At 56.7% G+C, this 27,752-nt stretch overlaps 2 protein-coding genes across 2 annotated transcripts in view; both read right to left on the bottom strand.

Moving 5' to 3' along the window:
• The window catches only part of LOC105061642 (multidrug and toxin extrusion protein 2), a 38,270-nt gene extending 37,250 nt beyond the window's left edge, over positions 1-1,020 (bottom strand). The window contains exon 1 of the mRNA XM_074342041.1: positions 801-1,020. The gene's annotated coding sequence lies outside the window, so the exon portion shown is untranslated. The remainder of the gene's footprint in view (positions 1-800) is intronic.
• Positions 315-26,792, bottom strand: SLC47A1 (solute carrier family 47 member 1). Its single transcript, XM_074342042.1, has 17 exons — positions 26,632-26,792; positions 21,531-21,632; positions 20,048-20,116; positions 19,198-19,346; positions 18,369-18,411; positions 17,110-17,154; positions 13,643-13,740; positions 13,314-13,411; positions 13,064-13,177; positions 12,915-12,982; positions 10,172-10,280; positions 9,981-10,056; positions 7,718-7,787; positions 7,412-7,544; positions 2,357-2,451; positions 1,535-1,613; positions 315-898 (listed from the first exon to the last, which is right to left on the bottom strand). Exons 1-17 carry the CDS (start codon positions 26,755-26,757, stop codon positions 672-674), a joined length of 1,701 nt encoding a protein of 566 aa, XP_074198143.1. The 5' UTR covers positions 26,758-26,792; the 3' UTR covers positions 315-671.
• Between the last annotated feature and the right edge of the window lie 960 nt (positions 26,793-27,752).

Genomic DNA, 27,752 nt, shown 5'->3' with positions numbered 1-27,752 from the left:
TAAACCTTTCTATCAAAAGAGGAAGGGGTCTGATTTTCCTCCTCCAGTTTGCCTGGATTAGCTCTTCAGACCCTGTGTTTCCCTCCCCTCTCCTGGCTTCTGCCAACCCCGTCAATTCAAACAGATTGTAAAACAAGTCCTTAATAGGAAGGATGCAAATTGATGCCACCTGCCTCCTTCCTTTTTCGTAACCTGTCTTCTCTGCTTTGAGTCTCTCAAGCATGTCCGGTGCCCTCAGTACCTGAGATCTGGACCCCAAAGGAATAGGAACAAGTACCGTTTCCCGTTGAATAATCCTCTAAGGCACGAGGGAAGAGATTGTAAAATATATTTTAAATAATTCAGAGAGTAAGAATCCTTAAGCACTCGGTATATGGGTTTGTGTCTACATAAACAGTAAGTGGAAGAAATAGCAGGCATTCGTCGACGCAGCCAGTACACAGTGGTCCCCGACTGGAACAGTGGTGGATGGAATCTTCCAGATGTTGTCCTGGACTAGCACGTAGTTTTTACCTTAGTTCCTTTTCATCAGAAAATATATCTTTGGACGCTCCCTTCTTGAAATCCACAGGTGAATAACAGTAACTGAAAAGAACTACCACCGTCGGGCCTACGAATTGTTTGTAAGCTCAAAAGTTTCCCTTGACCTGACTCGCTCTCCCTCTTGCACATCACTGAATTCGGACACATACCCTCACTAAAATCCCCAGCAGCAAGATGGAAAGGGCCCCCAGGAGCAGGAGCCCGCGCCGCAGCGCCAGCTGCTTCCCAGACAACGGGGACGAGGTCCTGGGACGAACCTGGAGGCACTCCGCCGGGGGCACCTGCTGATCCAACTGAGTCTCCTCTTTTATTTCAACATCTCTCATCAAAATGCCTCCATGGTTTTCAGGTCCCCCTGGGGAGAAAGGAACTTCAGCAAAAAAGGAGAAACACGTATGTGACTGGCTGGGAGAATGTTAGTTCAGGAAGCCGTTGCTACGGATAATGAGAGATCTGAGAGTGCTGCCTGTGCACTGCAGGGGCTCTGCCCCACCACGTCACTGCACGAATGAGGGAGCTTTTAGGTGAAGAGTCTTCAGGGAAATTTCCAGGGGCCAGCACCCAGCAAGTCAGCATTTCAGGAGAATAAGGCCGGTGGAGGAGAAAGGCCGTTCACAGCGCTGAGGAGAGACGCCAGCCTTCGCATCAGCGGGCCTGCTAGGGACCAGGCAGGCTCGTGACCCAGACCCAGGTTTAGTCTCAGGACTGCGGATGATGCTGAGCACAAGGAAAGCAGCCCATGTGCTTGCATGAGTGCTGCCTTGGCTGCCTGCAGCCTCTGGTCACCTCGGGGAGCAGGTCTGTGTCTGCAGGCGAAGCAAGCAGGCTTCGCCTCTGTTCACCACAAATTGGGTGTTGCTTACCATTTGTTTCTGAAGTGTTACTGCCCTATTTGAGTGGGAGCTCGGCACGGCTAATCTGGCTGAGTCCCACAGATGGTGGCTCTGGGACCACCCAGACAGGCCCAGGAGCAGAAGCAGGAAGGCCATACCTGGGTAAAGTGGATCCTGAGAGAGAGCAGAAGTCCCGTCCTGGGCCACGTTTAGCTTCAAATTGGCATGTACCTGAGCCTGGAAGACAAGAGGAAGCAAATCCACAGGCTGCCCCAGCTGCTGAGAAAACACGTGGCCCGGCTCCCCAGTTCAGGGAAAACCAAGCCACCTTCTTTCACTGACACGTAACGCGGGAGCTTCTCCAGTTAACACGGAGGGACGCATCTTTCCTAGCGGCTGATGAGGGCTCACTTGCTGGGGAAGGTGGGGACCAGGACCCTGCAGAATCCCACCTTCCTCTCCCTTCATCTTTCATCCATCACCTACCTTCCCATCCTACGCTGACCTGAGAAAGTTTACGGGGGGGAGGGCACAGCTCAGGGGTAGAGCACATGCTTAGCGTGCACAAGGTCCCGGGTTCAATCCCCACACCTGTTAAACAAGTGAACCTAATTCACCCCCCCCCCAAATAAACGTCTAGAGAGGAAAGGCGCCCACTGGTATCTTCGTGAACTGGGGGAACATAAGACACAGTATCAGGGTGAATGTGGTGCGCCCCGCCTTCCTGTCCTGCTCTACACCTCGTCTGGAAATGGGCTCTTCCGGCACTGGGCGCCGGAGGAAAAGAAACCCCTGTTTTCCTATTCGACGAATAAACAAAGGGGAACCCGGCCCTTCGCATCTGAATTAAAACAACCATGACCAAAAAAGTTGGATTCACAATAAAGGAGAAAAGCAGCTTCCAAAATAAGGCAGAGAAAGAGGGGGCACAGCTGGGTCTGTGTGTTTTCCAGGAGGGGACGGCCGGGGGCACGCTTTACCCGCTCACAGGCGCTTTTCCAATTGAGTCGAGCAATAAAGACTAGGAAACACAGAGCCTGGGAGATGGCACAGACGGTGATCCCGGACCACAGGCCTGGAAGAAGAAATATTTAATGGACGTTCATTCGCTGCAAAACCAGCTGCCCCGGGGGGGTCCGTCTCTCACGTCTGTGAGCCTGCTTTCATGGCTGAGCTGTGGCCCACGGTGAGCAGAAACCTCTACCCTGCGTTCTCCTTCGGTTTCCAGAAGGTTCTGGGAGGCCACCTCCCAGGGGACTACCCCTTTAAAAATGCAGACGTCACCATCCAACGAAAGGACTGGCTCCCGCCCTCAGAGCTTCCTGCAGGATGTGACTTGCTCTGGCCCGGACCTCAGTCGCTCCCGGGGCAGGGCTACCCACGGGGATGACGACACAGGAGAGGCTCCAGGGGATGGGAGCTTGGGGGGAGCCTTGTAGATCTCAAAGTCTCATACAGACTCTGCCCCATAAACCCACACAGGACATGGGTGGAGACCCCAAGTGACAAGGGGTTTTTGACCCAATGGCAGAATCAGAAACTCCAAGGGTAACTGAGATACCAAATTAAGAAACGGACCATGGTCAGACCATACACGAAAAAAGAACTTTGACCCACAATCCAAAGCAGCCTGCCCGGAATGGCCATCATTCACAAGTCCACAAACGGCAACTGCTGCAGAGGGCGTGGAGAAGAGGGAGCCCGCCTGCACTGCTGTGGGGGTGCAGGCTGGTGCAGCCCCTGTGGGAGCAGCACGGAGGCTCCTTGCAAAGCCGAAAACAGACTTACCACGCGATCCGGCCATCCTGCCCCCGGGCATTTATCTGGAGGAAACTCCAATTTGAAGGGATACACGCACCCCAGCATTCATAGCAGCAATATTGACAATAGCCACAACACTGAAGCAACCTCAGTGTCCGCCACCGCCTCATCCAGGCCCCCAGACTGAACCCCAGAGATGATCACACTGAGTGAAGTAAGTCAGACAGAAAAAGAAAAATACCGTATGATGTCACTTATACGTGGAGTCTAAAAAAAATGATACAAATGAACTTATTGACAAAACAGAAACCGACTCAGATGCATAGAAAAGAAATGTATGGTTACCAGAGGGGAGTGGGGGAGAGATAAATCAGGAGATGCATGCTACTCTGTGAAAACAGATAAACAAGGACCTACTGTGCAGCACGGGGAACTAGACTCAATGGCTTGCAATCACCTATAGTGGAAAAGAATCTGAAAAATAATATATGTGTATAACTGAACCACCATGCCGTACACCTGAGACTAACACAACGTTGTAAACCAACTGTGCTTCAATTTTAAAAAAAACTGCACAGTCCTTATCACCCACAATCTTCCGGAAAAGTTCACAGGATCACCGTCATCTCTTTAAAATTAGCAAAACTTCCAGAAACACTTGCGCTCCCTTGGCCAGAGGTGCTTCCACTAGTCTTCAGAGTCGAATGGTCCGGTCCGTGGGGGACACGCCAGTTGTCCCCTGTGACTTAGCAGCTGGAAGGCCTTGCTTCTAGGGATTTCAGCCCCAGGACTAGGCTCTGCCTGCCCCACGCAGACGGGGTGCGGTATTGCAGGGGTTCCACCACCAGCAGGTTATGGCCGCCTCCCCACACCTTCCTAAACAGCCTCTTCCTGATCTGCAACCAAGAGGTGTCACCTGTGGGAAGGGACATCCGAGAGAAACGGATGAAGATGACTAGCCAGTCTCCAAGTGGTGAGTCTCTGGTTTTCCTAGAGCAGGTCGACCTCCAGAGGGGAGACAGAGAGACAGATACACCGACGGACAGCGGCCAGACCACATATACAAGCAGAACCCTGACCCACAACCTGCAGCCCCCTGCCCAGGAGACCAAGCCCCTCATTTCTAACAGCCAGCCCAGGAAGCCAGCCACTCGTCTCTACGGGCAACCCAGGAAACTAACAGTAACTTTTGCAACGGTCGGCCCCACGTGGCCAGGCTTTGACCAATAACTGACAGCTTCCCTAACTGTCGTCCCTGCTTCCAACTCAGGACCAGCCAGAGCGAGGCAGACAGGCCCCAGACCAATCACACAGGACCCCCAGTTCCGGTCAGCCGGCCACCAGCCTCCCCCAAGACAGCCCTGAGCCCCTCCTCCCACCGCGAGTCCGTCCCGCCGCTCCGCCTGCCTCTGGGCCCCTGCGGGGGGCAGGAGCCATGGCAAGAGCCGTCGCTTGTCCTATCTGGCTGGGCTTCGTTCATGTCCACAGGTGTGGGCGAGGCCACGGGGCTGGGTTTGCAGGCTGAGGGGCTGGATTCGCTGTAGATTTTACAGCTCTGCCCCTTGGTATCACATTTTCCAGGCGTGATCAGCCTGATTCTCAGCAGTCAAGTTGGTGATGACCTGCCCTTCCTGTAAGGGGCCTCCTCTTCCAGACCCACGTTCCCACGCCACGGGAACTGGAAGCCCACCCCGACCGCCTGAAACTGAACGTAACCGGCTGTCCTCAGCGGTAATTTGAAAGTTACGGGTGAGATTTCCAGGGATTTCACTACACTACTGAAAAGATTACTGTTTGACTCACCTAGGAGTGCTAATGGGGTGATTATCAGAGCAGCGGGGCAGGACCCAGGGGCCTGTGTGTCTGAAAAGCCTGCAGCCCCAGGACCGCCATTAAAATTACTCAGTCTGTAAACCTAATTACCTTTCCCCAAAAAGTAAAATAAAAATAAAAGTTGGGCAAAAAGAAAATTTTTAAAGACTTTCAAAAGGCAATTGAAAAGAGAATAAAAAAGAATAAAATAATGCCATTTGCAGCAACATGGATGGACCGGAGATCGTCATTCTAAGTGAAGTAAGCCAGAAAGAGAAGGAAAAATACCATATATCACTTATATGTGGAATCTAAAAATAAAAACAAACAAAAAAACGTATCTACAGAGCAGAAAGAGACTCACAGACGCAGAGAACAAACTTATGGTTACCAGCGGGTAAAGGGGGTGGGAAGGGGTAAATTGGGAATTTGAAACTTGCACGTCTGGGGGAGTGATGGAAATGTTAGCCGTCGTGATTGTGGTGGTGGTTTCATAGGCGCACACGTCTATCAAAATTCATCAATCGTACATCTGAAATATGTGTAGTTTACTGTACAGGACTCATGCCACAATAAAAGGGTTAAAAAAATCCACAGAAAGAAAGAAAAGAAAGAAAAGAAAAGAAAGAAAGAAGGAAGGAAGGAAGGAAGGAAGGAAGGAAGGAAGGAAAGAAAGAGAAAGAAAGAAAGAAACCACAGTGGGTTTGAAGCTTGGGTTTCTTGAGTAATATTTAAAAAAAAAAAAAAAAAGAAGCAGGAAAGAAGAGCCTCTCGGGGACCTGCGATGGCCGTCATGATGCGCTGGAGCCGCCCAGGAGCCCCGCGGCCGCCCGGCACCTTGAGTGGGTGCACTGCACTCCCTGCCAGAGGGCGCACACACTCAGGGCCCGCCAGTGCAGGCAGCGGCGGCCGCCTTCTCCCGGGCGCTCACCCCCGACAGTCCGCTGCATTCTTCTGATACCTCAGTCGACACATTACGTTACTATTTCAGGTACGTTCGGTATCTGTATTACTGGGAAACGGCCTCCACAGTAAGTCTAGCGAACATCCGTCACCTCACACAGTTACAGGTTTTTTTCTTACGATGAGAACTTTTAATTTCTGCTCTCATAGCGACTTTCAGATGCACACTACAGAACTGTGGGGCGTTTTTCTTTGGGTTTTTTTCCTCCTGTTTTTAATGGAGGGCCTGGGGACCGAGCCCGGAACCAGGAACTCTAAGCACAGGCTCTCCCGCTGAGCTGTGCCCCTCCCCACCCCACCCCCACCCCCGCAAGCAGACAGCACAGCTCTGTCACTCCAGTCCCCGTGCTGCACGTTGCCTCTCCAGGGCTTGTTTATTTTATCCCTGGAAGTTTGTCCCCCAACTTTTCTTTGCAGTGACTCTTAGCTCCCTCCACTTTGCACACAGTAGATACATTTTTGTTACATGACCGAGTGGGCCTAGCACAGCCCTTGGGACAGAGATGGACCTGTATTTTTATATATAAGTGGCTTCCTCTCCTGTTTCCCTTAGCTATGCCCCTGGCAAATCCAGAACAGGAATAAAGCCAGAAACTCAGCTAAATAATTTTCTGCACCAGTGAACTTTGCATTGGCAGCTCCATTCTTTGAATATCTCCCATATTTTTCATTAAAATATTATTGAACTTGAAGAAAAGGTACAACGTAACGAGACACTTGGAACTGGAAGTTCAGTCTGGGTATCAGATGGCGTCTCATCGCCTCTGAGCTCGCCAAGTCCCGATGGAGAAAAACGAACCCTGTCCTTGCTTCACCCAAAGACAACATGCGCAAGGCTTAAGACAAGCACGGATTAACCACCGCTGTGCTCCGGGTTATTGTCTTAGGAGTCGATGCTGGGCGGGCACTTGTTTCCCTTCTCTTTCAAAGATTCGTGCTGGTGATTTCAGATTCCGAGAATTAGGTTCTTCCCTCCAAATGCAGGAAGGTGATGAACTGCCCCCCCAACCCTGCCTGCCCTCTGTGCTGCTCACACGCATCCCACCCCCACAGGAGGTGGAGGCTGCAGAACGGTGACCAAGGTCACCCCCTCCGCAGGCACCCTCCCTGGACCCTGCGGGCTGCCCAGGCTACGACGGGGGTGGGGGGCTCACCCAAGGGCAGGACTGGGGCCACAAGGTGCATTTCCGAAGGCTCCCTTAGCAGCCCTGCTGGCACCAACATGGAGGACGTGAGAACTTGAGCCAGCGGGGAGATAAGGAGAACGCACCTTGCTCTGATCAAGTCCCCTCCGTGGAAATGCACCCCTGCCCCGCCCCACCGCTCGGCACAGCAGGGCCCCACCTGCAGCCTTGGGCCCCTGCAGCCTCTGCCCCACACAGAAGGGACATGGAAGCCCCCAGAATCCCGGGGGCACAGCTCAGAGACAGTCTATGTGCCCTGACAGCCCTTCCCAGCCCGGGAGAGCTCGGCTCTGCCTGCCCACCGGTCCGGCTTACCCATCACTCCGAGGCCGGCGGCGAACATCAGTGAAATCCCGATGGGGAGGCCGACCACGTAGTACCCGACGGCGTTGACAACGGCGCCCACCTTCTGGTTCCCGCTGCCCCGCAAGACGCCACCGCACGTGCACTGCGGACGGGGCAGGCGGTGAGGAGGCCGCCGGACCCCCAGGGCCGTGGACGTTCACCCTGGTCTGGCGGGTGGGCGCGGGGGGGGACGGCCCCTTCCCTAGGGAACTACCTGCGTCAGGAGAAGCGCAGGGATCTCAAAAGCCTGCAAAGGAACCACGGCCCAGTACTCACGGCCAGACCTTCGAAGAGATGGGAGACGGCGTAAATGGGAACCACCTGCGCCACCAGAGCGACGATTTCTCTGTTGGGAGACAAGGCAGATGGTGACCAGGAGACAGATGGGGCGGAGGGCCAGGGCGCTCCCCGTGACGGCGATGCTCGGAGGGGGTCCCCGCTTCTCAGGCATCCGGCCAACAGTCTCTGTGGGGACAAGCCTGCTGTTTCTCAGCCCACAGAGGAAGCCAACAGTCCACTGTGTCTCACAAGTTTGAGGAAATATTCCCTAATAATCCGTAACTGAGAAGAACCTGAATATATGTATATGCATATGCACGTATATGTGTAACGGCATCACGATGCTGTGCACCAGAAACTGTCACAACACGGTATGCTGTTGAATTCTAAGATTTCACTTTGGATTTTATAATTGATGTTAATCAGGTTGGTCTGTGGCTTTTCTTTTTTTTTTTTTTAATTAAAAAAATATTTGGGGGGAGATAATTTGGTTTTTATTTGTTTATTTTTAATGGAGGTGCTGGGGACTGAACCAGGACCTCATGGCTGCTAGGCACACACTCTGCTCCTGAATTACGCCCTCCCCCGCATTCTCTTGTTATGTGCAAACTTCATCAGATTTTGGTACCAGTATCATACTTGCTTCAGAAACAGAATGAGGAGGTTTTTTCCCTCCTCTGTGCTCTGCAACAGTTAAAGCAGCATTGGCGTTACCCACGTTTCAAAGGTTTTATAAAACTCTGCTTGGGATGTATGACTGAAACATGATGGCATACACCAGAAACTGACACAACACTGTACAGTGACAGTACTTCAAAAAAAAACAAAAACAAACAAACAAAAAAAACACTCTCCTTTGGAACCCTCTGGAGTTGGTGCTTTTTGAAATTTAAAATTTTCTTCTTATATGTGTAACTGAATCACCTTGCTGTACACCTGAAACTAACATTCTAAATCAACTACACTTCAATAAAAAAAAATTTGTAATTTTTTTTCTTATTTCTTCCAAGGAAATCAGTCTATTTAGACCACTTATGTTTTCCAACATAAGTTTTGATATGTTATTTTCCTAAAAAATTATTCATTCCTTCCAGATTTTTAAATTTACTTGCAAAAGTTGTACAAACTACAGGGAACTATATTCAATATCTTATAATAGCCTTTAATGAAAAAGGATATGAAAATCTATGTATGTATGTGTGTGGCCAGAAATTGACACATCATAACTGACTACACTTCAATTTTTTAAAAAGTTGTGAAAACTAGTTTCTTATGTTTTATGAAAATTATGGCCTTTCAGTAATTTCCCCATTTCTGGCTCTAAAAACAGATGCTCTCCCTTTTCCCCCTTTGAACGGGTCAGGCATCGTGTCATTGTTGGCATCTGTCCTCAGTCCTGCCAGTTCCAGCCTGAGCCTGGCCAGCTCCCAAATCATGAGTTTGTGACCTTTCTATGTCTCCTAATTTTATCAAAGATACAGTTTGTGGGCCTTTTGTTGTTCATTCTTCTTCCTGCTTTGTACACTCTCCAGAAGTGGACAGATACAGGAATCAGACTCCTACCATGTTCCCACTGAAGCCATCAGTGCAGGACGCACTTCTGATAAACCAATTCCCTTTGAAGAAGAGAATGATCTCTGGTTGCCTCCCACTCGCTCTGCACTGAAGGACATTTAAACACCTTTTTCTCCCCAAAGCAAAATGGCAGCGGCTGAAAGATGACAGAAGACAGATGCCTTAAGAACAGGTGGTGAAAGATGGTTCTGTCCACGCCACCTGCTTTTTGAATCCATGAAGGAAAAGGCAACTATGCATTCTGTCGTTGCTGATGAATGAGCCCAGAGTGAGGGCACCCACCACACAAGACGTCTGCCCCCCAGGATGGCCCGGCCTCACTGGCAAAAGCGGCCACACCAACCAAACGGAGTCCACAAGGCCCGGAGCGGACTCACCCGGGCAAGCGGGCTTCCTCTGAAGACATAGGCGGTGGTACCAAACAGGAGCCTCCCTCAAAACACGTGAGCACCCAACCACTAGAAGCATACGTGGCCACCGACACACACCCGGGGGCTTATAGGTTATAAATTAGCCCTGAATCTCATCACTTCTTCCCAGGTAACAACTGTGAGCGTCTGATCTTGCCAGTGACCCGGGCACCGTCCAACAGGCAACAGCCCCAGGAGCCCTGGGGTGAGGGCAGCCCCCCCCCCCGACATTTCTCCGCCACAGAGTCTCATCCCAGGAAAATCTCAGCGCTCACCGGTCTGCGGTGAAGATGTAACCCACGAGCTCCTTACAGCTTAACAGCAGGACGCAGAGGCCCACGGCAAAGGCTTCTGGAGGCGAAACGGCAGAAGAAGCGGCACGGTGAGAAGGGGGTCTGCAGGGAGGGTGCCTGGGGCTCAGGGCTCGGGGCTCGGGCTGAGGGAGCATCGCCGAGCGTCTGGACACCTGTGACCAGCAGGGAGACAGCAGAGGACTTCTTGGCCTGCTCGATGTCCCCGGCCCCCAGGGCGTTCCCCACGCGGACGCTGGCGGCCACGCTGAAGCCCGTCGGTATCTGAAACAAAGGGGGAACCCTGACAGGGGAACTGGGAGGGAGGGCCTGGCCTCCCCGTCCGTGGTCCTGAGCCTCAAGCATCCCCTCCCCGGGAACCTGGGAGGTGGTTCCTCACACTTACGGGGTAAAACCTGGCCCTAAAAGTTCTGAGAAGCCTCATCTGCTAAGACAGGGGGCCTGGAAACCCAGGTTGTGACCCGCCTCATACATTGGGCTTCCAGCTGGCGAAGGGAGGCCCCACTCGACCATGTCCCTGGGTGTGGGGCATGGAGTCCAGGAGCTCACCCTAGGTCTGCTCTGAAAGTCCTGCAGGGGTCAAGTTTAGAAGACAGAGTCCTAAAACGGTGGCCTCTGTTTTCACCAAAAGATGTGGGATAAAAGGAACTTAAGGAAACAGGAAGACACGCACCAAGCTGCCAGTGGTGATACCCTGAGTGAGGAGGGGGTGGTGCTGATGGGGACTCAGGGAAGCAGCCCTGCGGGTAGGAAGGGGAACTCTGAAGCCAGGAGGCCTGGATTCAAACCCTGGCTCAGCCTTCTGTCTGCTGTGCAACCCCATGCACGTCACTGACCCTCCCCAGACCCCAGCTGCTCCACCTGTAAAAGGGACCTCGTGCAAGAGCCTCCCTTCCAGGTTGCCGTGGGGATTTAGTAAGCCCATGCTGACCCCTTAGAAGAGTGCCTCACATGGAGCACCTGCTCCATAGAGATCAGCCATAATAATACAGAAGATGTGGTGATCTATATGGTGGAATACTACTCATCCAGGAAAAAGAATGCAATAGTGCCATTTGCAACAGCATGGATGGACCTGGAGACCGTCATACTAAGTGAAATAAGCCAGAAAGAGAAAGACAAATATCATATGGTATCACTTATATGTCGTATCTTAAAAAGTGATACAAATGAACTTATTTACAAAAAAGAAACAGACTCACAGACATAGAAAACAAACTTATGTTACCAGAGGGGAAAGAGGTGGGAGAGGGATAAATCAGGAGTTTAGGATTAGCAGATACACATGACCATTTATAAAGTAAACAACAAGGCCCTACTGTGTAGCACAGGGAACTATATTTGATTTCTTATAATAACATACAATGGAAAAGAATCTGGAAAAGAATACAGATGTGTGTATAACTGAACCACGTGGATGTACACCTGAAACTGACACAACCTTGTAAATCAACTGTGCTTCAGTAAAGAATAAAGGACATTAAAGAGGCCAGACACCCTCATTCCAGGGGGAGAACAGTTACAAAGGACGCTACTTGAACAATGGGTGGTATCTGAAAACGGACTGCAGAGACAGGGACAGAGCCAAGAAACGGGGCAAAACGTAAACCTTTGGTGAGCTTAGAGAGAAACATAAATGTAAATTCTTGTAAACCTGTCAGACAGTATACGACACTGTGCAGAAGACCTAAAACTGTCCTTAAATTTCACTTTTAGGACCTTATCTTAAAGAAATGACCAGGCAAGTATGCAAAGCTATTTTCCCTAAGGTCACTGAAGTGTTGTTAATAATATCAAAACAGGAAATAAACTAAATATTCAGCAGCAGGAGACTGGCTTAAAAAATTACATGACATGCAATGAAACACTGTGTACTATGTGATTTAGATACAGTTACTGAACTTACTGAAATACAAACGATTCATAAAATGTGAGAAGTGTCGCAGTGATAAACGGTTAAAAGATTCTGCCGAGAGTAGAAAAAAGCAAAAACGGAAAGCGTAGGTCCGCAGGAGAATGATTCTTAAGGAAAACAGGAACTGCATCGTGTCTGTGCTTTTAAAACCTAACCAACAGCAAGGCGGGTCTAAGTGTTAGACGTACAGACACGCACCACGGCGCACGTCCAGGCCCAGGCCTCCCCGCACTTCCACCCCCTTTCTGCGTCCCCCGCCCCACCCAGCTGTAACTCCACAGTGGCACTTGTGGAGGAGAAGGCACTTCAGGATATCCAGGTAAGGTTTTCAGTAAAATACAGTCAAAGGAAAGTCTCTAACAACCAGGGATCTCCTCCGGGACGTCCTGACGTCCTCCTTTCTGGGGCTGAATACCCCGCTGTGTGCACAGCCCACGTCTGGGGTCCCCACCCCCCGCCGTGGACATGTGGGACGCTCCTGCCTTTCTGCCATCATGAACGGTGCTGCTGCGAACTTTGGTGCAAGCATCTGCTCGAGACCCCACTTTCATTTCTTGGGGGTCGCACCCAGGAGTGGTCCCCTGGGTTGTCAGAGACAGCAGCCCCAGGTGGGGGCGGAGCTCAGCCCCTCCCGCCCCCACCCAGCGCCATCCCCTTTACGCCCCACCTGTCCCCACAGCGTTTTGTCATGGCTCCTGGAAAAGAGTCTGCGTGTCTGGCGAGGGGCCATCAGGTCACATCCTTCAGATCTGAACTGTGTTAGGGTTCAGGGGACCAGCAGTGTCCATGCCCTTTGGAGCGCCCCCCCAGGGCCCCCCAGCTCACAGGGAGGCCCCATCGCGGCTGAAGACCCTCCCAGGCTCGGGGATGGAGTGCACTTTCATCAGTCACCGCACGAGTCATCAGCGCTGTGAACACCTATGCTGACTCTCAGGGCCGCTCACGGGGAACAGCCAGCAGCTCAGATGCCCTCAGATACTCACCATGTACACAATGACAGCCAGCTCGTACACGATGGACTGGGCCCCCAGCTCCACCATGCCAAGGATGCCTGCAGGAGAGAGACCGCTGACGCCCTGCTCTCCAACGGGCCCCGCCAGCCCCAAGCCACCCCGGCTGTCCCCACACTGACCGCTCAGAAAGCTGCCGACCTCATAGGCCCACCACTCAATGCACAGCATGAGCATGCTGGGGACGGCCAGCGAGAAGAAGGCGCCCCAGTCCTGCAGGCACTCCAGGGACCAGCCTGCAGGCGGGACGCAGACACGCTGCCAACACGCCCAGCCATCGGGCTGCGGCTCGAGCAGAGGCGAGGCCCCATCCAGGCTGGGAGACAGACGGCAGCCCTCGCCTCCCCAGGAATCACGGACAGCAGCCCTCACCTCCCCAGGTGTCCTGATGCAGTTTCTTCAGGAGGATGTAGAGGAAGAGGAGCAGGGCCAGGGTGAACTGGGAAATCATATTTGCCAGTGCTGAACCCCTGGGGAGAAAAGGACCATTCCGGTGGAGGGGGGGACCTGTCCTCTGCCCCTCCCGCCCCCCACCTGCCGCGACAGCAGCAAGCCCTGAGCTCGGACTCCTCTGGAGCAGGGGCGCCCCTCACCCCACTGCCTGGTCCAGAGGAGACCGCGTGGACACCCTGCCCTACCCCCTGCCCTGGGAGAGCCACACCGGCCGTCCCCGCTCCTGTCCCAAGACGCGGTGGACTCACATCACCCCCAGATGCAGCTGATAGAGAAACAGGTAGTTGGCGAGAGCATTGACCAGGTTGGCGGCAACTCCAGTCACGATCTGGGGCAGCACGATTCCCTGACACGGGAGAGGCCACGCTGGAGACGCTGCCAGGGCAGGACTGCCGATTTCCATCCAGACACAGCCCGCAGCGGCCGGCGTGGCAGTGTCACAGGCACCCCCACCTCCCCTCCCCGCCCTCCCCTCCTCCTCCATCCGAGCCGTGAAGGATGTGGTTCTGGCCACGGAAACACAGCAGGAGCGGGGGAAGAGGGGTCGCTTGTGCACCAGAGGGCGAGGACCAGCAAGGATGGAACGGTGTGGACAAGCCGCCTCCCGCCCTGGATGGTGGGACCGAGACTGAAGGTCGGGAATTGACCCAAGAAGATCCCAGGGCCCTGGAGTGGGGGAGGGTCTCCGGCTCCGCTCCCAGGGCCAGGCCACCGGGCATCCCAGACTAAGACCTAAGGCCTGAGAGTCAAACGACGTCGGACTAGGGGGTGAAAACCTGTCCCGCGGGGCATTGGCATAGAAAACAGACCGGGACAGAGCCCGCTGTGATGCTCACAGGAAACGCTACTTTCCCCCACGGGGAGGTGTCACCCCGCAGCAGCGTCACCTCACTGCTCCAGCTCATGAGCGCCATGGCCTGGCCCCACCTGACAGCCTGTAGGCCAGTGCTGGGACGCCCCCAGACAGCTCACTGGATGGGGACACAGCCACACCCATCAGCAGACAGGCTGCCTGAAGACCCCCGGATCCCACGGCCCCCACCAGAGGGCCAGGACCCGGCCCCGACCAACCAGCGGTCAGGCACCGCCCTGCCCCTCCCCACAAGCCGGCTCTGGCCTCTGGACCAGCCTCGCCCACCAGGGGGCAGACACCGGATGCACAAAAGTCACAATCCCGTTGCCTGCAGACCCAGCCCGTCCACAGCAGGCCAGCCCTGCCCTGGGGCCAGCGGGGTCCCCGTCCTGCCCAGTGGGCAGCACAAGCTTTGGGACACCCCAGACCCTGGACTCAACTGTGTCAGGCGCCAGCCATCACGCCCAACAGCAACCCAACACCAGCTCTGGGACCCTGCTCTGCCTGCCCACAGTCTAGCACAAACCCGAGGACCTGGCTTCACCCACCAGTGAGCCAGCACCAGCCCCGGGACCCCTGGGGTTCTGCAGTCACCTACCTCAGGACCCGGTCCCAACCACCAGGGGCCAGCAGGCTCTGCATGAGGCAGGGCCTGGCAGCCAGCCGGATCTGGGGGCCAGCCAAGCCCACCAGACCACCCACAAAGGCCCCCACAACAGAAGGAGCCCCCGTAGCCCTTAGGGGAACCCCGGGGCATACAGCCTGGCTGACAAGAGGGATTCACTTCGGGGACACACAGGACGTCTCCTACAGGGGGCCACTTCTCCAAGGATGGGAAACATCGCCAACCTGTCAGACGCCGGGAAAACTGGCCAGCTCCGTGTCAGAGAGCGGAATTAGAGCACTTTGTCACGCCACATACGGATGAGAGACCTAAATGTAAGACTGCAAACCGCAGAACTCCTAGAGGAAAGCCGGCAGAACACTCTGACATAAACTGTAGCAGTATTTTTTTCGATCTCTCTCTTAAAGCAACGGAAATAAAAGCAAAATTTTTTCATGGGACCCACTTAGACTTAAAAGCTTCTGCACAGCGAAGGAAACCATTGGCAAAACAAAAAGACAACCTACTGAACGGGAGAAAGGATTTGTTAATGATGCGACCAGCAAGGAGTTAACATCCAAACCATATAAACAGCTCATACAACTGAACAGCGAAAACAAACCACCCGATTAAAACATGTGCAGAAGACCTGAACAAACATTTTTCCAAAGCAGACATACAGACGGCCAACAGACCCAGGGCGCGGCGCGCAGCACCGCTGACCGCCTGAGGAACGCAGATCGGGGCCGCGGCGCGGCGCCACCCGCACCCGTCAGGACGGCCATCCTCGACAGACCGCGAGTGACAGGCGCTGGGGGGCGTGGAGAGAAGGGAGCCCCGCGCACTGTTGGTAGGAATGTACACGAGTTCAGCCGCGGTGGAAAACGGCATGAAGATTCCCTAAAAACTGAAACTAGAGCTACCGTATGAGCAGCAGCCCCCTCCTGCGCCCGGACCTCCTGCGCACAGATCTGAGGAGAAGGAAGGCGCTAACTCGAAAAGACGCGCGCGCCCCGGTGCTCGCAGCCACGCTGCTCGCCGCAGCCGAGACGTGCGGGCCACCCAAGCGCAAACGGATGCAGACGTCGGGGTGCGTGCACGCGGGCTGCCACGCAGCCGCGACAGGGATGACGCGAGGCCGTCTGCAACAACGCGGATGGGCCTGGAGGGTTTTACGTTAAGTGAAGAAGGTTAGACAAAGACAAATGCTGTATGATGTCACTTCTATGTGGAATCTAAAAAAATACAACAAACTAGTGAATAAAACAGAAAAAGCAGACTCACAGACAGAGCAAACTGGAGGCCACGGGTGCAGCGGCACGCCGCACCTGGTCAGCCCGCCCCCCACCCCCGGCCATGACCGGGCTCCTGCTGCCCCCCCGGGGCTAGACGCCACCCCCTTCCCGCCTCGGGGACCCTACGCGTCCTCCACACCCAGGTCCCACCTCCCGACCCCTCTCAGCTCAGGGCTTCCACTTCGAGGTCTTCGCTTCTGCCTTCAAGTCTCAGAGGGAGGGGCCTTCACACCAACCCCCTCACTCGATCCCACTAGAACCCGGGCAGGAGCCCCCACGTCTGCGGGGAGACAGACCGCCAGGGCGAGGGCGGAGTTCCCCCGCTTCCCCGTCGTTTCAAGCGTATAACTCTGGTACGAGTAGAGATTCGAAACAGTGCGGCTCTTACTAGGATGGTATCTTATTTTTAAGAACATTAAATAGACACGAAGCTTTCGTCCTTGTCGGCGCCCTCCCTGCCCCCATCACACAGGCCCGGGACAGCCTGCCGTGTGGCCGGGACCCCACCTGGATCCACGGGACGGAAGGCGGTCCCACACCTGCCAGCGCCATGAGTCCGTACCTACTGACCCCGGGCCTTGGCCGTGGCTGTCGGTCACCTGCGCGGAGTCCCGACTGACCGAGGTACCGTCACAGGGGGCTTCCACATCCCCACAGGGGAAAGGGGGGCCTTGCAGACAGACCTGAGCCGAGAAGTCGGCCCCCCGGAGCTGGGTGACGCCAACGCTGAGAACATCAGCCCTCTCCCACCAAGGATGACGCTTCCAGGCGGGAAGCAGATAAACAGGTTCCAGGGCCGGTGACAAGGTGTCCCAGCAGCACAGGCCCTGCGCGCAACGCAGGGAGACGCACCTCCGCGGCCCCCGTCCGCGAGCGCCCCGGCCCCCGCTGCGTTCAGGGCCCCAGCCCCGAAGGGCGGGCGCTCCCTCAGCCCCACCGAAGGGAAGGGAGAGCCTGCGTTACCTGGTTGAGCAGATACTTCACTTGCAACGTGTAAAGGAAGGTCGCCTGCGGGAGATGGAGAGAGAGCAGTCTGCACCCTGGCCTGGCCACGGGGTGGGCAGCTGGGGGCCCCGCCTGACTGCCCTCTGCTCCCCAGGAGCTGCGGGGCTGGGGGGGGGCCGTCTCGGGAGGGGCGGGCAGGGGCGGGAGTTCCAAACGTCTGTCTTATGGATGCACACGATCCAAGCCACCCTGGGGCCTGGGGGGCAGCCCCTGCACAAACTCTGGGGGTGCCCCCTTTACAGACTAGGCGAAAGTCCTGTCTAGTGGGATAATTAAATGTTAGATTCAAAAGGATACAAGAAAGACCACAGCACCTGTTTAGAGGGCAGAAGTCCACTTTTTTATTTTAATTTTTATTTATTTTAACAGAGGCGCAGGACCTCAGGTGTGCTAAGCTCACGCTCCGCCTCTGGGCTGTGCCCTCCCCCCAGGTGACTACTTTGAAGGGCTGAGCTGCGTGCACCCCAAACACCTACACTGAAGCCCTGTGGCCCAGAGTGCCTGTATTTGGAGACAAAGTCTTTAAGGAGGCGATTCATTTATAACGAGGCCGCTGGCGTGGGCCCTAACGCACCGGGGCTGGTGTCCTTCTAGGGAGGTAAGAGGCACCAGGGGTGCAGGGGCCCCGGCAGTGACCACGGGACGCGGCGGCGTCTGCAAGCCAAGGAGACCAGCCTCAGAGGAAGCCAACTCCTGACACTTGATCTCAGGCTGGCCAACTCCCAGGACGGTGAGAAAGCAGACTTGGGCTGTGTGAGCCCCCGTCTGAGCTGCTCGGTGATGGCAGCCCGCAGACTGAAAGGGCTACCCCTTCTGACTGAATGAAGCTCGCTTCACAGTTGCCCGACCAGGCACGGCCATGCCAAACACGCACACTCACGCGGGCTCCGAGCGATCACGCTCAGTAAGGAAGGGTCTCAAGGCTCAGAGTGAGGACCTCGGGGGCTCCCAGATGGGAAGAATTTACCCCCTCCAGTGGGTGAGCCCGAGGTCCCTCCTGCCATAGGAGCTGGGGACGGCGACCTCCGGGGTCCCCTCGATCCTGGTGTTTCTCCAGGGGCAAACGTGTGGGCACAATTAAAACCGAGCTTCCTCGAAGGAGCTGAGACCACGTGGAGGAATCACAGCCCCGCACCGGTTCCCCGAGCTCAGGGTGTCACAGCTGCCTTTCACCCGGGAACCCCAGCGAGGGAACCTGTTACCCCCTGGAGACTTACGGGAAGAGCTGGAATGAAGATCGTGACGTAGGTCTGGGTAAGCCTATGCAACGGGAAGAAAACAAGTGACAGGGTCTCCGTTTCAAGGGCGCGGCAGGCAGGATACCCCAAAACTGCCTGTCACACTCGGCTCTTCCCACGTCTACAGGCCTAACTGCTGGAGCAGGCGTGTGGACGGACCCAGAGCTTGTCACCCTGTAACCCAAACGACCTCTCTTGGCCCCTCCAAGTCTTGGGAGCCAGGACCGGGGGTGGCCACGTAATCCTCGCCATGGGGGTTCGTCCTGTGCGTCGTAAGATGCTCTGAAGCATCTCTGGCTTCTACCAGCAGCAACGCCCCAGTACCAGTCCTGCCATCCAGACGTGTCTCTTGATACTCCAAACGCCCCCTGGATTCAGAGCCACTGGTCCAACACAAGGACCTAAAACCAGTGTGTCTCCAATCTGGGGGCACATCTAGAACCATCCAGGGGAGCTCTGAAAGACATGGACGCCCAGGGAGCAACCCAGATTCATTAAACCAGAATGTGTGTGGGGGGGGTGCATGGAGACCAGGCATGGTGGTGGACCTTAAAGGCACCCAGGCAATTTTAAGATCAACCAGGGCCAAGATTCACAAAACCAGGAACAAACAAACCTACCATTGGCTGCAGAGGATGTTTGCAAATCTTACTGCACCCAAAATGACTCACCCTCCAAGTCACCCAGATGTGTGTGGCTCCCAGGCTCCAAGTGTGGAAAGTCAGCAGGAGGCTCAACCCCCTCCCTTGACCCTGGCCTTGGTGCCGGGATGGGCCTGGTCCCACCGGGCGCGGCCCCTCCCACTCACCTGGACACGGCCGGGTCCTGCCTGAAGAGCAGCAGGATGTGCTGGGTGTTGAGGAAGAGCGCCCAGCAGGGGAGGCAGCAGAGCAGCAGCACCAGGACGCCCCTCTGCACGATGACCCCCACGTGCTTCTTGTTGGGGCTGCCGAACGTCTGCGTGCACACGGCCACACAGCCCCGTCAGCAGGGAAACGGCACCCCCGCCGCCCCACATTTTTAACATCACTGATGCCAGACTGAAGATCAATCTGGATTTCACTGGTCCCGGTGGGTCCCAGATACCAGTAATTCGTAAAAGCTCCCCATATCCGTGTGATATGAATGAACAGTCAGGGTTGCATCACCTGGAAACCTACCCCCCGCTGCCCCAGATCTCTGGAAGCAGAACTCTGTGGGAGGGCCGGTGGGGGGCTGGAGCCAGCTCCCCTGGCTTCCAAAACCCACCAGGCACATCTCTCCCCAGCTCTGTGTTCAGTGACATCTTAGGCAGCTTGAAATTAGCCAGAGGCAGCAACTGCGCCCCTGGCATCGGCAAGCACTTCCTCTCCTCATCCCAGTTACTCAGCGCTCACCGGCCCGTGGCTGCCGGGGCCCTGGGGTGACTGCCGCACACTCATGTCTGAGGGCCGCTGGGCCACACCGAACTCAAGGATGCGGGCAGTGATAAGAGAGACTCACAAAACATCCCGTTTGTCAAAATGCAGCATGAGGCAGCAGTGCAGCTAAAGGTCACTTCCCCGGGCCTGAGAGACCGGAGGCCACACTTCAAAGGGAACAGGCAGGGTTGCCCTGGGGCACTCCTCCCTCCGCCCGCGTGGGGGTCCTGCAGGCCCAGACCCGGGGCTTCCACTCACCTGGGAGATGAGTGTGTCACAAGCAGAAGACAAGCCAAATCCCACGGAGACACCAGTGACGTTGATTACCTGGAAATAAACACGGGGGGCGGGGCCAGACACTCAGGAAGGCAGGTTCTCTGTCTGCCCCATGGCAGCCACTCTGCGATCTGCCTGGAGCCCGGGCACCGAAGGCCGGGTCAGCGGGGGGAGGAGGGCAGTCTAAGCGGCATCACACAGCCTTCTTCTTTCTTACATCTTAGTATTTTGCTCCCCAGGTTCAGGGGAACGCGAATCCTTCTTAAGGGGACAGGGGTGTGGCACTGGCTGGAGAGCAAGCCTGGCCCGTGAGATGCCCTGAAGGTCTCTGGGAGCGTAGAAGCAAATCTCTGAGATGCCGGGGCCCCCGGGCAGCACCCTCAAATCAGGGGGTGTCCACACCGGACTCTGATGCTCTGCCTGCCTGGAACCTACTGCCTCCACCTGAGTCTGCGGGGAGGTGCCCACGGACAGCGGCCCAAACCGGCCCAGCCCAGAAGCACCGGCTTTCCTGTACGTCCTTGGCCAAAGAGGATCGGCAAGAGGCTTGCTGAGTTCCCCCAAATTTCCAAACATCAGAAACCAAAAGGGATCATTAAGCCTGGGTTGTCCATGCTGCCCCCAGAAAGCAAAACAAGCCGTGAAAACGCGGGGACATGTGCAGGGCAGTCTTGCGGGTGTCAGAGGTGGCAAGCCCGTGGGTCCCCGGGGTGAGGTGGATATGTGCCTCGCAGGGGCCCGGGAGGCTGAGGACAGGGACACAGCTGCACACAGCCATGGAGTCCACCTCCCCAGAAACACCTAGCTGGCTGCCCAACAAGCCGGCAGGGCCCTCTGGCCACACAGTTCACCCCAGCTGAGGTCAGAGACAGCTCTCCGGTTGTGGTGCTCACATCTGGGGTACAGAGAGGATTGGGAGGTCCTCCTGACTTTAGGTTTGGACTCTGGGGCCCCAGTTTCATCCTCCAGTAGCATCTCGGTACAGCAGACAAGTCGGGGGGTGGAGGTGGGGATCAGAGCTTCACCTGGTGAAGTCAGCCTCCAGCCCCCTTCTTACGAGCCCAGAGCTCCACGGATTACAAATGAGCGGATGTGGCAGACAAAAGAATGGCCCCCCTGAGACGTCCCATCAGGGCCCAGCTCCTGGGAACACCTGAGGCTACCTGGCAAAGGAGAGGTAATAGCCCTGCCCACTCCTTGATTTTATTATTTTATTTTATTTTTTAAACGGAGGTCCCGGGGATGGAACTCAGGACCTTGTGCACGCTAAGCATGCGCTGTACCTCTAAGCCAAATCCACCCCCACAACATCTTAATTTGAGCCCAATGAAACCCCTTTCAGATTTTTGACCCCAGCACTGCAAGATAAGACACTTGTCTCGTTTTAATGCCAAACTGTGGTCATCCGTAAGGGCAGCAAGACGGACGGCTTTCAAAACTCCGAGCTGGGAAGCCCCATACGTACGGCGATCGCCAGTGTGACAGCGTCCAGCTCCAGCTTCCCCAGGTGCCCACAGAACACGGAGCTCACGAAACTGATGAGAAACACCATCAGCTGCGCCACGAACTGGGAAGAGACGGAAAACAAGAAGCTGCAGGCAGGGTGGGCCTTCCGGGGTTCCCCCCACCCTCCCCGAATCGGCTCCAATCAGAGCTAAAGAAACCTGGCTTTACTGAGCCTCTGCCAGCCTTCACAGGCAAATGAGCAACTTCTGGGGGGGCTTCTTGAGAAACAGCATAGCAGTCGCTTGCCGCCGCTGTCAGAACCCCGTGTCGAGAGCTTCCTAGCTTTGTAAATTTATTTTTCACTCTAGGTGCTCAGGCCATAGACCACATGCACATTTCCTCTGAAATTTCCCGAGGCTGCCTCCTGGGGTAACCCCCTCGTCATCTCAGAGTCCTAGTGATGGCCGGAAGGAAGATAGCCTTCGACAGCCAGCAAGAAGGTCCCGAGGGAGGAGCACGCAGGCAGGAACGTGGTCACCCACCCGGAAGGCCAGCGTGATCCGGGATGTCGGCGTGCGGCGTTTCCAGCCTGCCGAGCCCTCTGATTCCTGAATTCTACGACGCCTCAGCGAGGAGGGCAAATGCAGCTTTTGGAACACTGAGCTATTCATTCTTTCTCACAATTCCAGGAACTTTTAGCTTCACCTTGGACACTTAACTTTACTTCCTTCGGTTAATTTAAGACCATCTCCTGTGACCCGCCAGACCCGGGGAGTCCAGGACATCCTAGGAAGGCCTCTCTCTCCTGGGAAGCCCGCGCGGTCCACGACGAGGACTCATCCGCATCCTCGGGAGACAGGGCCGGTGCCCGAGGACGCCTGGCTGCCCCCACGTGCCCCTTTCAAAGCTGCCAGCCTGGGGCTCAGAGGAGCCTGTGCGGGTCCAGCCAGCACTGCTGCCTCCCAGCCCTTCAAGGGAACAGACTCCGGGTCCTGAGCTCAGACGAGGCTCCCAGTGACTCTCATCCTCACCCGCGCGGGCCAGCGCTGCAGCCACCCCAAAATCGCCAGGTGGGGGCCGGATCGGACCCTGCCTGTGACAGTTCAGATGCCTGCCCGCTCTCCCCTCCGGCTCTGGGGAGAGACAGCTGCAACCCTGCCAGTGGGCCCAGATCTTCAAACGTGTGTGCGTGTGTGTGCATGAGCGTGCGAGCGGGGGCGGGGCATCAGTTTCCACATCAGCGTCCAACCCACGGAAAGCCGGTCCTCTCACTACCGCAGACGCCAAGGGCCGCTTTCATCTCCAGCGGGGCCTGCTGCTGTTCAGCCAAAGGGACGCGTTTAGGCCAGGTTCCAAAGGTAAGCCAACACAAGACAGAAGACGTGGGACAATGAAAAGCTGGGGGCGGGGTGGGGCGGGGTGCAAATAAAAAATATCAGAATGAAAAACTCAATTCTGTAGAACCTAAAGCTAGAGCCAATGCCCCCCACCCCCACAGGGGCCTGACCCGGGAAAGGCCCCCACTCAGGCCCTGTCATCACCCTACAGACATTCCGTGGTTCCATCCAGTGGACTTGGCATCTTTGTGAAGTTACATCCCTTTAAAGGTCACAGGGCCCTTTTTTGGGTAAACTCAGCAGCACCTTCACATCTTTTCAGGATGTTTTTAAGCCTTTATGTGCATGAACTATTGAAAACGACTGTCACGCATCTGTCTTCCCCTTTTCCGTGGAACACTGTATGTCTAGAACACAGGGCCCTGTCCCCCCCAGGCCACATGTAAGCTGTTTGTCGTGGCTTCACCCAGAAGTATGCTCCATCTCCTCAGTGGTCAGGCCCTTGGGCCACTTCCCAGGTTTTGTTGTTACAAACCCTATTGCGCGGAATGTCTTTTTTCCTTAAGTGGGGATGGGCATTTTCTTAGGGCGAGTGCCCAGGGCGAGGGTGGGAACAGTTCAGTCTCTTGGACCCGAGGCCAGGACGTCTAGCTGAGTTAAGCTAATCCATGTGAGATGAGCAAACAATCTTGCCTGGAGCTGCGGCAGCCCTGGCCGGGTCATGGCAGGAACATGGCCCTGAAATGGCCGGACACAGCGATCCGTCCTGAACCCTAGCCTGGGGAGAACCCGGCTCCAGACTGCGGGTGCTAACCACGCCCTTGTTCCCAGATCCTGGTTTCAGGTCCTCCAGGGGAGCTCTGGGCAGCAGCTTGCAGTCCTGCACGAAGCATCCCTTGGGGTGCTGAGAATGCCCGGCCCCACCTCAACAGACAGACTCGGGACGTCCATGGGGCTGAGGGATCTGTGGGACAACATACTCCCTGACACATGCCATCGAGATGAGGCAGTCAAGGACCAGACCCTCCAGGACTGCCCCGGCATGGAGCACGCTGCTGCACCGGGAGAATTGGACCGTCGGACGCAGGTCTGCCCCTCAGACGTCTCCAGGACTGCGGTCTGGGGCTCAGACAGTCGAGCGGGCAAGAGAAAAGACCAGACTGACCTTGTACCTGCCTCTCCTTCTTGTCACAGAGCCCCTGCTCACTTTCTGGCCGGGCAGCAATGAACAAGACTCTCATCACCCGGCAGCTTTGGAAGGGTGCGCTCCAGGGCCAGACGCCGGAGGGGCAGCGGGGACGAAGACACCTGGTGTGTGTACCAGTGCAGTTCTGCAGGGGCCATGTCTTCACCCCCATCCCAGGGGTGCCGGAAAGCTCACCACTGGCAGGGGAGGCCAGCACTGGCGGGAGCCGGCCAGGCGTCATGTGCCTGGGAGCAGGCGCAGGCAAGCAGACTAGACAGCCAGCCCCGGGGATGCAGCTGGTCGGCAGGTGCAGCGAGGACCCGGTCACCTGACTCGCAAATGCTCACCTCCCATCAGCATCTTCGGAGCACAGAGTGACACCCAGCACAGGGGTACAGAAGTGGGATGAACTCCATCCCTCCAGGCCTGCCCCAGGGGACCCACAGCACTGCAGGGAAGAATGGGCCACACGCAAAGGCACAGCTAATCATACGGGATGGGTACCATGAGGGAAACAGGAGCTGTGACAGCCCAGCCTCGGAGTCACCGAAGGCTCTGGGAGAAATGAAACTCAGCTGGAACCTGAATGGTGAACAGGCAGGCACGGGACTGGGGAGAGGGGGTGACAAGCTCCAATGTGCATCTGAAGAGCAGTTTGATGGTGCCACGTGGGGCGTTTTGGCAGCCTGAGCTGAAAAGAGGAGAGACCGTTCGGGGGCTGGGAGCGGTCGTGGGGGGCAGGTAAAGACACTGCAGGGAGACAGTCCGGCCCTGGGGAGGATGTGGAGGAGAGCAGGAGGGGCCTGGACCACTCCCACCCAGGTTTCCTCTGCCCACCAGCCCATCACAGAACACTCGGCCCTCACATCCATGAGCCCCTGACACGTCTCCCGGATGGACGGTCTTCTCCAGTCACCACCTCCAGCCTAGATTCTCTCTGCCTCTAGCAACATGCCTCTGCTGAATCTTACACAATGTCACTAAGTTCTCCCTGCTAAGGCTTTACCCACTGCCTAGGGGATAAAAGTCAGACCACAGTCCACGTGTTCTGTGTCCTGACTGCAGTCAGCCGGTCTCTCCGGACGCCCTTGCCACCGGGGCGCCTTTGCTGGTCCTTCTGCCCTGCAGCCCTAGAAGTCCTCGGAGCTCCCTCCCGGGTGTTCCTTTCCCCACACAGATGGAAACAGGCGCCCTGAGTCTGGGCCCAGGCTCTCTATCCCTCTCACGCCCTCAGCCACGCTGCACACAGCCTGGCCCTGCAATAAACCTTTCTCTGCTCTGAACTCTGACATTACATTTGTTGACATCGCAGAGAATCCTCCTTCGGTTCGTCTTGGTCTGCCATCTTTTCTGCAAGGACTGTATGTCACATTTGTAATTAACACCGTCATATGCGTGTATACACGTGTGTCTGTACGTAGAGGGTGTGGCAGCCAGCACATCAGCTTAGTGGTCATCCCTGGAGACCGAAAGGTCCCCTACCTCAAGGGGACCAGGTCACAGCAAGAGCCAGCAGAGACAGGCACCTGCCCTGGGACGAGCTGGGTCCCAGAAAGCTACCATGTTGACTGACTGACTTTGGGTAGTATTAGGGCAGGAACAGCCTTGCGGAGACCTTACTCACAGCAGCTCTGCGGGAGAGCTGGGGTCAAAGCGGGCATTATCGTCGTCCTCATGGGCAAGTAAGCAGAGGCTGGGGCAGGTCACCAGACCACTCAAGTTCACAGAGCTGTCTCCTAACCCACCTTCTGAGATCTGAGCAGGAAACTGGGCCTCACCTAGTGAGGCTCCAAACCAGGTGTTCCTTCCCGCTGCACAAACTCCTTCCCGCCAGATGGATCCTCATGTCACGGCTTGGTCCCTGGCATTACTTATGTGTTCTGGCAGGTACACCACGGTGGGTATCACATGACCCCACAAACAGCCAGGTCACACCCACCCCCCTTCACCTCTGCAGGTGCGGAAAGGCTCTTACCTTAAAACCGCACTGCGCTCTTCTCCACCTAAAGGGCTCTCCCACCCTGCTCTGCTGGCTTGAAAACCACCCCGACCAGCGGGAGGACAGGGTTATATAATATGTGGTTCTTGTGGTTTTTAAAACCCGCGTTACTTATGAACAGGCAATGCAGAAAGGGCCCTGTACGAATGATAAGAAAAACCCTCAACCCGAAAGACAACCACACGTTAAACTTTTGAACACAGTGACTGGGGGGAGGGGAGCGCGCGACAAACAGGACGCCTCTGGCTTCCTCGCGCAGGGGTGGACTCGAGGTAACTCTGAAGACATCGTTCCGAAGATGGAAATCTGAGAGAGACAGTTCCCCGTCGTCCTCCCGGCCTCGAGACACCCCAGAGCCCCGAGCGCCCCAACGCTGCTAGCCTTCAGAGTGCTCCCGCGCGGGAACCCTCGCCCGGACAGGCGTCGCGCAGGGAGCCCGCAGGCGGGCGGGTGCGGCGCCCCAGCTGCGCCAGAGCGCAGCCCCGGGCGCCCGCGGAGACCCGCCCGGCTCCGGGCCCCGGGCCCCGGGCCCCCCGCCCCGCCCCCCGGACACACGGCACCGGCCTCGGGCCGAGGCGCCCCCCGCGCACCCACTCACCGCGGGGCCCGCCAGCAAGAGCAGCGCCCGCAGCTCCCGTCGGAGGTCGGCCAGCGGCAGGCAGCGCGGCGCGCGGCGGGGCCGCCGGCCTCCCGGCCCGGGCGCGGGTTCCTCGGCCGCCTCCATGTGCCGGGCGCCGGGCGGCGGGGCGCGCGCAGGAGGCCGCGGGGAGGCAGGGCCGGCCGCGCTCGGGTCCCCGCCCCGGGCCGCCCAGCGCCCGCCCCGCGCCGGCCCGCGGCCTCGGGCGCGCCCCCTGCGGCGCGGCCCCGCGGGGAGGCCCGCGGGCCCCGGCCTCCGACGACAGGGCTGGGCAACGCTCCGCGGAGAGGCGGAGAGCGGAGGGCGCTGCGGGCGCCGCGCCGCCCGCCCCGGGGTCCAGGGTCTGCAGCCCGGGCGCGCACCCCGCCCCCTGCCCCCACCGGCGGCCCCACCGGCGGCCCCACCGGCGGCCCCACCGGAGGGCTGAGCTCCCCGGGACAGAGCAGCGAGGCCCCGCTTCCCAGCGACGGCCCGCTCGCCGGGCCCGCACGTTTATCCACTGGCCCGATGGGGGGCACACGCCGGGGGCGGCGGCAGCGGGGCTGCGGGGGCACCGCCGCGCCCCTCCCCGCGAGCACGGCCACGTGCCGGCCCCGGGAGCCCCCGCTTCCCCGTCTGTAAACTCGGCACGTGGTGTTCTTGCGGAGGACCTGCCTTTTCCGATGAGCGTGTCAGGTTTTAGTCCATGCTCGTATTTCACACTTTAAGAATGTTAACGGTGATTGTAAAAGCATTGGAAATTGTAAACAAAGATACGGGAAAAATTTTTTCCTGAGAAAGTGGTGGGGAGAGGGGTAGTTTTGTTGGCCGTTATTTTTAAAATAATGCAGTTAGCGTAAGGCAACAAGCCGAAGGGGAGAGCGGGCAGCGGGGACGGCCCTCGTCCGCGGGGCCCGGCTCACACGCGTGTCACCTCCAGGGAAGTCCCCGGGCTCCGGGAGGGCTGCGTCACAGCCGCTGCTGGGGGCGCCTGCGCGACCCGACGCGCCGGGCTTCTTTCCCCCACTTTATTTATTTTGGGGGGAGGTCTGTGATTTTATTTTATTTTTTTTAATTTTTACTTTTTCATGGAGGTACTGAGG

This window comes from Camelus bactrianus, chromosome 16 (assembly GCF_048773025.1).
Source record: "Camelus bactrianus isolate YW-2024 breed Bactrian camel chromosome 16, ASM4877302v1, whole genome shotgun sequence".
Taxonomy (NCBI): Eukaryota; Metazoa; Chordata; class Mammalia; order Artiodactyla; family Camelidae; genus Camelus; species Camelus bactrianus.
The sequence above is the reverse complement of the archived record's forward strand: the minus strand, read 5'-3'. Positions and strand labels throughout refer to the sequence as shown.